The 15,000-nt window shown below is 45.0% G+C and overlaps 1 protein-coding gene across 1 annotated transcript in view; it reads right to left on the reverse strand.

Annotated features, from left to right (window-relative positions):
• The window catches only part of gsg1l (gsg1-like), a 24,895-nt gene that overhangs the window by 8,845 nt on the left and 1,050 nt on the right, over positions 1-15,000 (reverse strand). The window contains exons 2-3 of the mRNA XM_037087681.1: positions 7,787-7,834; positions 171-323 (exon numbers count right to left, since the gene is read on the reverse strand). Of these exons, the coding sequence (XP_036943576.1) occupies positions 171-323; positions 7,787-7,834 (201 nt within the window). The remainder of the gene's footprint in view (positions 1-170; positions 324-7,786; positions 7,835-15,000) is intronic.

Raw genomic sequence — 15,000 nt, forward strand, 5'->3', positions numbered from 1 at the left:
GCCTCGTTACTCTCAGACTCTCAGAACGTGGAAGTGCGTTAGAGGAATAAAGATGCGTGTCTGTGTTGTTAAGACACTCCTGCTCTTCAGTTCATCGCTCTTATCAGCGAGCATCACTTCCACGCTGCACGAACAAAAAGGGCGTTCTGCGTCTGATCGTCCGATCTTACCGGACAGCACGGTGAAGACGGCGGCGAAGGCGTTGAGTTTGAGTCCGTCGATGACGTTGCTGGAGTGGAAAAGCTCGAGACACATCAGACTGAAGCCGACCACCAGCAGCAGGATGTAGAGCACCTCCGACACCACCGACAGCCACAACACGCCTGCAAACACAACACACACACCTCGGTTATACCAGCGGAATTATCCTAAACACCTATCACAGTTTGGTCCAAAGGAAAATCTGCTGTTCTGGTTCTGGACTCTTTTTTAAAGGTTTACAGTCCGATTTTTATCCCCAAACAGTCAGAAGCTCTGTAAACGCTCCGGGCATTGATCTATAGGAGTTCAAACACACTCAATTATTCATCTGTTTTTCTCACGCTGAATTTTTCATGCAAAAATAGGCCAGCAGATGACCTGTAGCTGCTCCTACTGGCTGGAAAACACAGCAGGTCCACAGCATGTAGTCAAACAAATTTCAAATCTAAGTACAATATCACTGAGAATGAACACTTAAGAAATGTTTTCCTGGGAAATATCCAGGCGCCTGGCAAAAAAACAATTCTGTGACCTCAAAATGCCCCAAATGACAGTAACAGGAGCCTTAAACTCATTTTAGTTCATTATTTACTTATTTACACCGACTTTGTGCACATAAAATGATCAAAAACGAGTCCTGAGATGGAAAAACAGCCTGTACAAAAAGCAAAATTGTATAAAATGACGTAAACATGCATCATTTCCAAGAGGAGATTTTAAAAATGGATATCAACTATATATTGCTGGATTTTAAATCTCATTTGCTGCATAATGTGTCAGTCATCTGGGGGCTGGCGTGTCATTGGCTCAGAATAGAGAGGCGGGAACAGAGAGTTGGCATCCTGTCTCTGAGGTCACTCCTTGGCTGTTGCAGGCCACAGGGCGGGCATAGAAGCTTCTGACTGATCAAACGAGGCTTCGATCAACAGGTGAGATGTCGGCAGGTAACTCTGTATCGCAGTTTAACAGAATTTTGCTGTGAAAAAGTGAGTTTTCTGACAGACAAAAGCAAGAAAAAGCATATGTGATCACAGTTTGTTGATGGATGGGATACTGTGTGTGTTTGTTTGTTGACTTTAACTTCCAGATGTGGTTTCATCTTGAAACAGTTGGACGAACTGAATCACAAGAATTTAATCTTTCTAGCGACGTGTCTGACATCTCTGCTGAACACGGACGGCTGCAGTGTAAATTAACATCTGTGTTCGTCATCACAGCTCAGCTTTGAACGAACACGAGGGAGAGAAGAGTCGGTCCGGAGCCGGGGTTGTCATTAAGACGACTCACAAAGACTGAGATTGGTGGCGGAGGAAGAAACACATCAAACTGAATAAGTGACTTGTGGGATATCGTTCTCTCACACATTCACACTGACGAGCTCACAGAAAGAAGCACAAAGTTGTGTTGAAAGAGCTCCTGGACTCTGGAGGTCAGGGATACGACTTGTCAAACATCTGAAGGTTTTTTTTTCTCTCTCTCTCTCTCTCAACGCTCAGAGAGAGAAAACGAGAACCAGGAGGTTAAATCTGTCTGTGCCGAGCAGCTTTAGACCGCGATCAGAGTCACACAGGGCTCATAGTTTAGACTGAAGAAGCTCATTTGACTGAACGCTTGTGGTTTTTTTGTCAAATTATGGAGCATCGCCAGAAGAAGCCGACTCGACTGCAGCCGAACAGCGTGAAAACACAAAGTGAACGTGGAGACGCGTTAAAGTCCAGAAACTATATTATCGCCAACACAGTGGATCACAAAATATCAACAGGAACAGGAATCCTTTCATCATTTCACAAAACATAGACCGTCACCAAGGAAACCGGGAGGAGGAGAGCTGCAGCGGTGACGGATGATAGTTAGCATCGTCCTGCTTCCCTCCACACAAACACTTTGACTGTTTGAGGGATTATTGCAGAAATGAAGGCGCGACTCCGGAGCAGTTCAGGAAAAAGTGCTGATGAAAAAACAAGCTGTCGTCACAACATCATGCCGGGACGTCTCTCTCTCTCTCTTTCTCTCTCTCTCTCGTCTCGATGATTGTTCATTTCTCAGACTTCTTATTAATTAATTTCAAAGTCATTTTCTGCCTTTATGTTGACCTGCTTCAGTGTGTGATGTGTCCTCTACACCTGCCTTCCAGGAGACTTTATCTCTAATGAAACGTCAGAGTTGACCTTCGCTGCCGGTCCCCGCTCGTGTGCAGAGACGGATGTGGATATTAGATTTCCATTTTTTTCTTGTGTTGTTGTCCTCCAGGCACAAACTGCAGGCGGGGACGTTGAATTGTGTCTCCATTTATTCTGTCGTCGCTCATTCGTCCGGCGTCTGGTCACCGAGACAAACCGCAGATGAATCTCTTCTGCGGGCGGGAGGTGACACTGAGAGCTCGAAACAAGGTGAAATATCTGTCTCTGATTGGCCCACAGGAGGAGGGGGAGGGTGCGTTTGATATCCCCACCTGCGTGTCTGACACACAGAGTGGCTCTTTATCGTGTCGGCGGGGCCCTCTGGTCAGGCGGCTCGGCTGAAGGCGGAGAGAGACATTATGCAGGATGATGAACAAGTTTTACAACCCGCTGTGCTTCTCTGAAATGTGAACATTTCTAAAAGGCAGCGAGGACATGAAGCTGCCCTCAGGAGCCGCGCTCACCGCCACAACTTTTTCTCTCTCCACATTTTTATAATTTGTCAAAAGGCAGAAGCTCCTTTTGAATCGGTGAGGCTCACAACACGCCATTAAACAAGATTATCCTCTCCGCTCCGCTCCGCTGCCGATGTAGATGAGTTGGAAGCTCGACCTCCAGGCTGAGTTTTCAATTTGAACATCAGCGAGTTCAGAGGAGATGAGGGGGGGCGACGGGATCCCTGAGCAGCCAAAACTGATCGCTAATTTTGTGTCACACTTCTCTCGAGGCAAAGCAACCGCATTGTGTTCGGTGACAGAATATAATGGTGCCCAAAAAATGCAATTAAAGGAAAAATAGCACCAAGATCGTGCAGAAGTTTGTAGTTCTTCACTGCTGCCACACACACAGCTGCAGTAAAGTTCATCCACAAACCAAAGCACACGTCTAATCAACCAGTTCACGATGGCTTCAGGTAGAAGAGAACAGTAGGAACACAGGTGAGCAGGAAGTAGAGGCTGAAACGAGAGGACGCTGATACTGATACTGCTCGATGGAGTCCAGAGTGTTTTATCTACATTGTCGTGAGGTGGAAGCGGAGACACGTCGTCCGTCTTTATATTCCTGATGAACTCAACGCGCCTCAGTCTGGTCACAACGAGCCGGAAGCTTGTCTGCTGCTCGACAACCTTCACATTCAGATAACAAACTTTTATTAAATAACGTTAAACGATGCAGAGTCGGATGATACAACGCTCACATCCTCTGACTGTAATTAGGAGCTAATCCTGGGCCTCGGGCCGGAGACGAGACGAGGGGGCGACAGATTCACATTCGGATAAAATACACAGATGATATTTGTGCTTATTATGTTTTAAGAGTCTCCGGATTGTTTGACTCTTGTTTGACTTTTAACAAGGTGCTGCAGCGCACCGCGGACCGCCTGTCTATCCAGCTTATCACAGGTTTCCTGCTGAATCTTAACGATGGTTTCTGTGTAACAAATGATCCGAAACATCAGGTCAGACGGGAGCACAGAGACAGACGGAAATAACTAAAGCTCTCGTGCGAAGGTGGTTAAAAAGCTCCGACAAGAACAAGTTGGATCTCCATCATTAAAAACAGAAAACAAAACATTTACACCGACTGTTTATTTTCTCCCGGTAGACATGTCAGACAGAAGATGGTTAATCATCTTGTATCTGACGCCGTTTAAATTCTTACCTATTATTTATTTATAACATGATTAGCTAATAAGTTAACCGATGATTCATCTCTGACAGAAAGACTTTCTCCTTTTCTTTTATTTCATTTAACTGTTTAATTCAATCCCAGTATTTTCTTTCATTTCTCAGTTTGAGATCAGAAAACTTGTAACGAGCTCTGAACTTTTTAAAGAAAATCCTTTAATTGAACTGAAGTAGTACCGACATAAATCATTAGATACGGCCCGACTTCAGCGTATCAAAGTTCTCCTCTGGTTCTTTTTTCAAAAAAAGTCATAAAAGCAGCGCTGAATCAAACGATCAATAATCCTGTCACTGAGGTTCCCCGCGGATCCAAATCTTATTAAATCTGCGTCCTCGACGTGTTTTTAAAACCCTGAGAGACGAGTTCAAAAATGTAGAACAAGCAGAAAGTGTCTGACATCACGCACCACTGACACACACACACACACACACACACACACACACACACAGCGAGTAATTAAAGATGTAATTATTTGAGATGAGTCTCGGTCCGATGAGCTCTTTCCTTCCTGTTATCAGAGCCGCTGGTTGAGACTCTGAATCTGTTTTATTTACTGTCTCCAGTTTAATGAAGTCTCCGTCTGCTGATACATATTCAATAAGACAATAACAGGGGAGAACATTATTCTGGTCAATATTGTTGCGTCGTGAGTTTCCCCTCGCAGGCATCTTACACCCTCTGAATTCGGTTTTCCATCGACCGGGTTGTAAATTAAAGCCGCGGCTAACGAGGAACCAGAGCGACCGCGAGGATTCATTAAAACTCAGATCTGAGACGTCGTGACCGTCAGAGGAGTCAGACATGACAGGCGAGTAACTTTCAGGGTTCTGGGTTCAAATCTGGAACAAGATATTTGATCAGGTCGGTTCGTCTCGGCCTGTTCTCGCCTGGTTCAACGCTCAGTGAGAGCGTCGGATCTAAGAGAGAGACGCGTCCATGTTGGCCGCTGACCAAGTCTGATGGCAACTGTCTCATCATCATCTACGAGCAGTAAGATAAATCTTCAGTTCCTTTTTATCTACAGAACAAAGTCCTTTAGACGTCTTTTCAGAATCTCAGTATCTTTGTGACCGACTGCAGCAGATAATCGAGTCTGTAAAACGACGGATATGTAATTTGGAACGATCAGAATTTGACCCACAAGTGAGCAGAGAGCTGAACTGGTGGGAGTCCAGGTGGTTTTATCCCCCGGACATCAACGTTTTTGGCACAGTGCAGCTTTCATAGTAAAGAACCGAACTTCACCTTCATCAGGTGAACTCAAACATGAGCGGTAACAGCTTTATAAAGGTGACAGTAATAATAATAATAATAATTAAAAAATAAGTTTGTTTGAGTGCATCCAGTTGGTGCAGGTTTCAAATCAGATAAGTTTTTAGTCAAATGAAATTAAAACTGTTAATTTTGTCCGTCAGAGTTTCATCCTGTCGCTGTGTTTGATTGGTGTATTTCTCAGGTGGTTCTGATCCGTTCTGAGATCCCGGCCGTGACCCTGACTCTCCAAGTGTTTCCTTGTAATTAAATTAGACTTTTTTTTTTGTTTGTTTGAGTTTTCATTAAGGACGAACTTTGGATCGGACTGAGGAGCAGCTGTGTGTTATAAAACACAGCAGCGAGCATGTCGAGCTGGAGGGAGGCAGATTAACATATCGTCTCCTTGTGTGAGGAGCAAGGTCGCCTCGCTCTGTACATCATATCATCCACCGCTGCTCCCTGCAAACGCTGCTGCTCCTCTTCCAGATGGCATTAACAGATGAAACCATCAGAGAAGGTTCATTATTAACTACCTGCTCTGCATGAAGCGCAAGAATCGGAAGGCAACGCCCACGTGCACCAGAATATTCCCTTTCTTCTGGACGCTCAGATATTCCTTTTACGAGGCGCAGCACATAAACACCATGTGCTCGCAGACGCAGTAATCTGGAGGAGGATGACGGAGATATTCATCCAGCACCTGCTCCTCACGAGGGATCACAGTAAAAGACAACTAAAGAGAATGTGTCACAAAGGCCGAAGAAACTGAGTTTTTAAAAATGAATGATGACAAAAGGTTGCTGTAAAAGAAGAGAAGCTGGAGTCATTAAAGTGACAGAGAAGATGAAGATGGAGTCCATCAGTCTGTGCAGGTGACACATGAATCAGCAGCGACGTGAAGAAGCGCTGCTTCCTCTGATTAGCTAATCTCTCTCTCCACACTGCTGATGGAAACACACGATCAGCTTCATGTGAAGAAAACTTTAGAAACTTTGCTGAAAAATTATGTGTGAATTTCTGGCATCATCCTCCATTTTTGTCCAACTTACAGGTTCTCCCGCCCCCAAACTTCCATAAATCAAATGTGACAACGCGCCGGAGAAAAACTGAACTTGTTTCGTATCAATTAATACGCGTCACTTTGCTTCTGCTGCCTCCTCCATCAATATAATCACAACGAGGGCCTCAGGATGCTTCAGATGAAACAGAGGAGGAGCTGCTGATATCACGATGAGATCAGGAGATAAAACAGAAACTGATTTGTTGTTTGCAGGAGCGTCTGAAGGAGTTGGTTCACTTGTTGAATCTGATTTGTTGAACGAAGCAGCAAAGACAACATGAGAGCGTCGACTCGTCTCACTGGTTAGAGAGAAAACACAGGCAGAAGGTCGTGAAGAAGGTCCAGTGTTCTTGATAGTCCGGGTCAGAACTCAGCTAACAACATCTCATTTTGCTCATATGCATCCCAGCATGCAAAGCTCTCCTGCCTACAGAAACCACTGAGCTTCAACTCGCAGAGCAGCTGTGTGAGATCACGTTCGGACTGCAAAGAAATGCTGGCTAGTAATGTTTGTTTCTGCAACACTCAGTTTATGATCTAGTTTATGAAACACTTGGTCACATCTGAACTTTGATCCGTCATTGCCAGCAAACTTGCATTTATATGGAACTAAACTGGAGCTAAATATTGTAGACATGCTGATTCAACACAAACACATCTGAGCGTATCTGTTGTTTGCAGGACCGTAAACTGAAATCGTTTTATCCTGCAGACGAGGCTGATAACATGTGTTGGTCTGCAGGGAGACATGATGTCACATCATCAGCCTGCTTCTTGTCATCTTCGTTCCTGAGCCTCTTCATCTTCCTGCAGACTAGCTCTCTCATCATCTGCGACCCCGTCACTCCCTCCTGACCTGCTACCTGATCACCTCACCGCCCCGCCCACCTGCTCACTCGTCCCCTCTTCCCTAATTACCCCACACACTTCTGTACTGTACTGCACATTTCCACCTGTTCCCTGTCAGATCACATTACATCTTTCTTCCTGAGCGGTGCAGGAACGTCATCTGCTGACTGTGACCACCAGCGTGAACCTGGACGTCTGCCTGTTCGTCCTCCTCCTCCTCCTCCTCTTCCTCCCCACGTCACGTTCACTCCGCCTGGTCTACTTTTACATTCACCTGCTTTCTCTCTCTCTGGGTTTTGTTTTTTCTGGGGGCTTTTTCAATCATTGTTTCTAATCCCAGACTCAAACAAACAATCACATTTTCCTCTCTGCAGGGAAATGTGTCTGAATGCTTTCAAAATAAAGATGAAAATAAGATGAGAGCTCCAGAAAAAAGAGATGTGTGTTCATGAGTTCATGTTCTTCTGCATGTTTCTCTGGTTTCCTTGGGCCTGGCGAACAGGTGGGCAGAGGCGGGGAGTGGCGGCGATGCCTAATGACGGTCATTACTCACCTCTCTCCGACGCCGGGGCGAGATCAATGAAGCTCCGACACTTCTCACCTGAGAGAGGAGGGGGATGAAGAGGGGGGGATGAAGGAGGGTGGAGAGGGGAGAGGGATGTAAAGAGGGAAAAGAGGTGGAGAAAGCAAGGTGAAATGAGCTGGGAATGAAGCAGAGAGGGGGAGTGAGTCAGGAGAAAGGAGGTGGAGAGAGGAGGAGGTGATTAATGAGAAGAAGAAAAGGATGAAGGGATGGATTAATGCACAGGGACGAGAGAAAGAGGAGAAAACGAGCGTTAGTGTCGAAGCGCTAACACAAGATAATAACACATCCAGCTGGCAAACAGTGACACCGAGGCAGCGACTCCTGAATGTCACCCGGCCGCCGTTTCACCACCGAGGAACTATTCAGTTCTTCTACTGTAGAAGTGGAAACACTGTAATATAACCATGTTCTCTTACAAGTTAAATGCATTGAAAGACAGCTGACAACTTTTACCCCATTGTGTTTCCAAGTGGCGTCATTATTTAATCACCCAACGTTTCAAAGACTGATGCATCGTGTAGCGTTTCCCTCAGAGCAGCAGCTACCAACAGAGTCGGTGTGGAGCAAAATGTTGCCGTCTTTAAAACTTTAATTTTGAGCCACAACAAGTTCTGTAGACGTCTGTAACTGAAGTGAAGACACGTCTAACATCATATTATAAAAACTCTCATTTTGAACCCTGTAGGGACGTCACCTGGACGTCGATGGTGGACTTTGAAAGATGTCAAAAATATTTCTGGCTCTTCACTGGACGTCTTCTCAACGTCGGCAAAGATGTTGAAAAGATGTTTCTTGTCGCCTGTTCAGACTGAGGGAGGTCTGAACACTTGCTGAAGGCAACAAACTATCTGCTGACACATCTTTCTCTACATATTTTCATTTTTTTACGTTGTCGTCTGCTGATTTCAGATCTGGTGAGACAAAACAGGTCGACTTATGTGGCGATTTAAGAAGTTTGTCAAGTTTGTCCCGATAGCAGAGAAACCTCAAACCTCAGAGAGAAGTTGAGGATGAGGATGTTTGGAGCGTCACTTCGTTTTGAGAATAAAAGCGCCCAAAACTGATCAGGACTCTCCTACGTAACAGCTGGTTCTGGTGCAGCACTCATGTAAGGAGTGTGTTGAATACTGAATCGTGCAGAATCATCTCGGCTTCTTTATTGGGAGTTTTCTGGCACTCAGAGCTGCAGAGAGTTGATCAGAGCCCGGCGGGACCCTGCAGGTCACAGATCAGCGGCCACAACATGAGCCATAACTCAGCCTCTGCAGTGTCGCAGGCAGCAGGCCGGACCATCCATAACCAGCCTGAACACACACACACACACACACACACACACACACACACACACACACACACACACACACACACACACAGATGAAGACACTGTTTGTCTCCTGGATACTGAAGGTAATTGAAGTTTCAGAGGCTGAAATAGACTCAGACTGAAACTTGAGTACAAGATGAGAACAGAAACTGTATCTGACACCATCTACAGAACATAACACAGGTAACAACATGGTGTCGAACTGAGTATTTATAGATCATCAGTAGATGTTTCAGGTTTCTAACTTCTGACTTTCCATCTGAACACAAACATCTGAACTTTCTCCTCCTAACATTTTCCAAACAGCCTCGTTACTTTACTTTGATGCATTAGGAGTGAATTATGGATTTTTTTTTTTGGCTGTCAACACGCCGCTTTCTCCAACATCACAGGACTGATTTCAGATGAAACAAAGCCGTAAGAAGCCGTAAACAGACAGAGAGGGAGGCTGGAATGTGGAGAAAAGGCGTGTTAGTGTCTCGTATCTGCAGAGAGTTTCTGATTTTCTCTCTTTGTTGCTGCTCGGGACGCTTTACCAACCCAACATGTGTCTGTTTGACGTCCTGGGAATGAGACTCAACAATCAACTGTCTTTGTGGTGCGTTCAGGAACAGCTGGGACAAAAATCCTACTGATTCTACCTTTAGCTTTGACTTTTTCCTCTGATAGTCTGAGTACATGTCAGACTGGATGTCCTGACCTGTGCTCCTTCTTAAATCCTCTGAGGCCACTCTGTATGCCGCCCAGGTGAAGTGATGGAGGACACGTCAGGCGATTACTGAAACACACCAGCTGTCATGTCACAGGTGCCCTCTGGTTTCCCTCAGCGAGACGACCTGACCCTCTGACCTTCCTGCCCCGCCGTCCTTTATCCCCTCGTCAACCTCCGAGTCGAGCTTTCAGCGCCTGTTTGTCGTCTGTCACCTGCTGCCCACCTGTTGTCTGAGCAGCCCACCTTTAACCACCTGCTGCCTCGAAATCCTGCATCTAAACAGGTTCAACGTTATCTAAACCAAAATTAAAAATAAACTAAAATGTGCCTTCGCTGTGATAAACGAGTCCTGATATATTCTACAAATACTGCCGGAAGCTCATCCGAGGTTGTTATAATTCATGTTTTCCAAAGTGAGAAACTCGAGGGAGGTGAAGAGAGAGTGCCGAGGAAACTGATGAACCCGTTCATGACTTGGTGAGCTGCAGCGAAAAAACCCGCCACAGCCCAAAGGTGAGCAGCGCGGCGTCTGATTAGGACCTGAATCTAAAATGTAATTAAAAGAGTGAGCGGGCTCGTCTGTGACCTGACGACGGCATTAACTAACAGCACAATCAGTATTCCGACGCCTCCCCGTCACACATGGCAGACAACGGTCCTCGAAAAAAATGTCAATTAACCCAGAAAAAAAAATGAAAAAATAAAAAAAAATCCCAGCTATCACGCTCCCAGTCCGCCTGGCTGTGATGGAGGAGATCTGAAGTGGCTTCAGGTGGTTGCAGATTTCTTCTTCATGTATTTTTAGTTGGCAGTCCCACCTCTCACTCTCACACCCCCCATTCATTATTCCCTCGCCCTGCAGCCAGCAGCTCTGCAGTCTGTTTAATCACTGATCCGATGTCATTCGGGGCTAATTGCAGCTGTAATGAGTATGAATGGTTTTCGTGAGACTACAGCGAACGTAGCCTCACTTCTACAGTTGTGAATCTGCTCTGTCTGCATTATTCAGACCATGACAGAGAGAGCTAACGTGAAGGAGGAGAAGAAGAAGATTTGATGCATTTACAGGTTTTTAAAATCATCATTTCATCCTTTATCAGACTCTTGATGATTATAAAAATGGTACGCAGCAAAACAAAGATATCGTCTTTTTTTTTTTTTATTCCATGCTTTCTTCCCTCTAGTCAAAACCTGGCACCTACATTACCCACAATGCAGCTCAGTGGTATCAGATTCAGGTGATGCTAGCAGCAGCAGGTAACGTGTCCTGCAGCCGAGACGAGGAGCAGCTGCAGACGTCTGATCAGCTCGACAGACTCGACTCAGGTGACATCACTCGAGGACTAACTCGTCGGGGAAAAGCTCGCTGATTAACACGTATCATACGTAAAACAAACATGTTTTGGTTTTAGGGGGGACTGTGTGTCCATCTCAGGTTGGGTTAGATAGTTGTGAGTATTCACACAGTGCAGTTGACAATATTCCAGTTGTTTTGATTTAATTGCCAATCGAACATCAGTTACAGACTCGTGAGATGTTCTGAAGTAACGAGAGTCTGCTGAAAGGTGCTTTCAGTGACAGAGAGAGTTGAGTTTGATGTAAAAGTGAACTTTGTGCAGACTAAAACCTTTTCTTGGCCTCTGTTCTCATTACTGCAGTTAAAACAGTATCAGCTGAGCTGCTTACGAGTCTGTTCTCCAGTCGTGCCAGATTGTATGATGTAATGAAGTTAGTAAGCCTCACTCAAGTGATCATGAGAGCATCACCATGTTCTTTCAATTTAACCTCTAATTGTCCAGGTGGTCCGGTCGCGGAGTGATAAAAAAAAAAAAAAAGAAAATCACAATCAAGCGACGTATAATTAAAAAAAAGGTCACTGAGGACGTGGACGGACAGAATCAGACTTTTCTGCTCCGGGTGTTTAATCATCCTTCTAAACTCTCTAAAGGAGACAAATCTGGATCCGTCCTCACAGCAGCAGGAGCAGCAGCACTGAGACTGATGAGCAGAAGCAGTAAAGTTGTGCCGTGTAAATCAGCCGACCAGGCTTCAGTTACACCGGGACACCGAGAGGAAGCAGGGACGGAAGTACGACCAGACTGAACACTGAAACTCTGAGCAACTTCCTCCAAAACCCTCCAACCTCCACCTGTAAACCTCTTCTACTGGTCCAAACTCACTTCAACCTCTGAGGACTCGGTTTCACCTGATCATGGTCTCAGTCTTGACTCTGTCTAGCCCTGTCTTGGTCCTGGTCTTGACTTCTTCTCAACCCCTCAAAGCCTTGGTCTCGTCACTGTCCCGATGGTCTTGGTCTTGACTCAGTCTTGGTTTAGGTGGTCTCGACTACAAAACACTGGCCAGCAAAACCACAAATCATTTGAGAAGAATCCAGATTAAAGGACATAAACAAGCAGCTCTTAATTATCTTGTGCTGCAGTGTATGAAAGAAAACAAGACATCCCTCAGAGCCTGAAACATGCTGAAAATCTGCCAGTCGTCATCTAAAACACATCACGTTCTGATTGGCTGGACGTCTTTTCTCTTCACCTCCTCTCCACAAAGTCTTTTTCATCACAGCCTGGATGTAAAAAACAGACACTCTGACTCAGACTCGCATCATAAATCATGACTTGCAGGGTGCATGTCGAGGTTAACAGTCATGAGCTGGGCGTACTGTATCATTTAAAATAATAACATTAAACTATTTATACTTGCTTCACAGCGGCCCAGACAACCACCATCAAACATGCTGAATCTGTTCCAGAAGTAGGAAAGCAGCTGAATAAAACATGGAGCCAAGCAGGAAATCCACCATACTTACCGCTGGTGGGCTTCCTGGAGAGGGAACGAAACACACCGGCAGAGAGAGAGAGAGAGAACGAAACACACCAGCAGAGAGAGAGAACGAAACACACCAGCAGAGAGAGAGAGAGAGAGAGAGAGAACGAAACACACCAGCAGAGAGAGAGAACGAAACACACCAGCAGAGAGAGAGAGAGAGAGAGAGAACGAAACACACCAGCAGAGAGAGAGAGAGAGAGAGAGAGAACGAAACACACCAGCAGAGAGAGAGAGAGAGAGAACGAAACACACCAGCAGAGAGAGAGAGAGAGAGAACGAAACACACCAGCAGAGAGAGAGAACGAAACACACCAGCAGAGAGAGAGAGAGAGAACGAAACACACCAGCAGAGAGAGAGAACGAAACACACCAGCAGAGAGAGAGAGAGAGAACGAAACACACCAGCAGAGAGAGAGAACGAAACACACCAGCAGAGAGAGAGAGAGAGAGAGAGAGAGAACGAAACACACCAGCAGAGAGAGAGAGAACGAAACACACCAGCAGAGAGAGAGAACGAAACACACCAGCAGAGAGAGAGAGAGAGAGAGAACGAAACACACCAGCAGAGAGAGAGAGAGAGAGAGAGAGAACGAAACACACCAGCAGAGAGAGAGAGAGAGAGAGAGAACGAAACACACCAGCAGAGAGAGAGAGAGAGAGAACGAAACACACCAGCAGAGAGAGAGAACGAAACACACCAGCAGAGAGAGAGAACGAAACACACCAGCAGAGAGAGAGAGAGAGAACGAAACACACCAGCAGAGAGAGAGAACGAAAGACACCAGCAGAGAGAGAGAGAACGAAACACACCAGCAGAGAGAGAGAGAGAGAAAGAACAAAAGACACCAGCAGAGAGAGAGAACGAAACACACCAGCAGAGAGAGAGAGAGAGAGAACGAAACACACCAGCAGAGAGAGAGAGAACGAAAGACACCAGCAGAGAGAGAGAGAGAACGAAACACACCAGCAGAGAGAGAGAGAACGAAAGACACCAGCAGAGAGAGAGAGAACGAAACACACCAGCAGAGAGAGAGAGAGAGAACGAAGCAAATCTTCTCATATCTGAGAAGCTGTAACCAGACTAGATTTACATTTCTGATAGAAAAAAATTACTGAAAGTATGAATCAGGAATTAAAAATAGCTGCCGACCGATTTTCTTTTGATCAACTAATCATTGCAGCTTTAATAGAGTGATGTAACGATGACATATGTTTGTAGCTAACCCTGAAGTTAGCATGTCCCTGATTCAGTTGACAGAATGATCTCTGTGGGAAACACATGTTGATGAAACGCATTTGATTGTGATTTATTTTACAGACTTTCATAAACATCCATCAGACTTTAAACCAGCAGGTTTTGTTGAGTGTTAGTTGTATTTTCTTATGGACACAATATTCCTCTATTTGTGTCACAAAATGCAGATTTTGGTTCTAATATCCAAATTAAATGATATTTTTGCATCAGAGGAAAGTTTTACTAGGTTGGAGGGATATTTAATGATGTATTTTATGTCGTAGAACAAAAATAAATATCTTCAGCTTCTTGTAAACATACACCTGAAAACGAGTTTAAAAACCTCACAGACTTTGAGATGAGGGAACCGAAAGTGCAAAATACGATGGTTTGGTTGGTGTTTGGGACTCTCAGGGTCGCCTCATCCAAAAACACACTCGTTACAAGACAACCAACAAATGTTCAAAAGACCTGAAGACCGCGTGAACGTCACCCCACAGCTGAGAACTCTTTCTTCTTTGCCTCTTAGCAGGAAGTTGTGATGAAATGTGTAATAATGGACAGTTTTAAAGATCAGTGTTTGCCTGATACACACTCAGACTTAATGTCTCACTAAGCTGTTTGTTTACTTTCTCTTCTTCATCTTCTCAGTTGGACAAAAAAACAGAGACATTTAGTAGACAGCATCACAGACGGGTTTTGCACTTTTTAAGCCACAGAGCATAAAATGTGGATTAATCTGCTGCTGAATATATAGTCCTCCAGCCAACAGCACAATAGAGCATTTGTCTTTGAAACAAATCAATTTGTGACACCTTCAGAGGAACCAGAAAGGTAAAGAGAGACAGAGTGACATTAATAGATGAGCTGGGCTGCAGCTCACACACGTGTGATTTATAGTTTGATCTAAAATGTGGTAACTCGACCCTTTTCATGCATTTTTTATCTGTAAAATGAGAGAAAATGTCCGTCAAGGTGTCCCAAAGTCAAAGGAGACACAGTGACAATTCAAAAAAACAAATAATATTCACACAAAAACAGCAAATCTTCATATCTGAGGAGCTGAA

This window comes from Acanthopagrus latus, chromosome 23 (genome assembly GCF_904848185.1).
Source record: "Acanthopagrus latus isolate v.2019 chromosome 23, fAcaLat1.1, whole genome shotgun sequence".
Taxonomy (NCBI): domain Eukaryota; kingdom Metazoa; phylum Chordata; class Actinopteri; order Spariformes; family Sparidae; genus Acanthopagrus; species Acanthopagrus latus.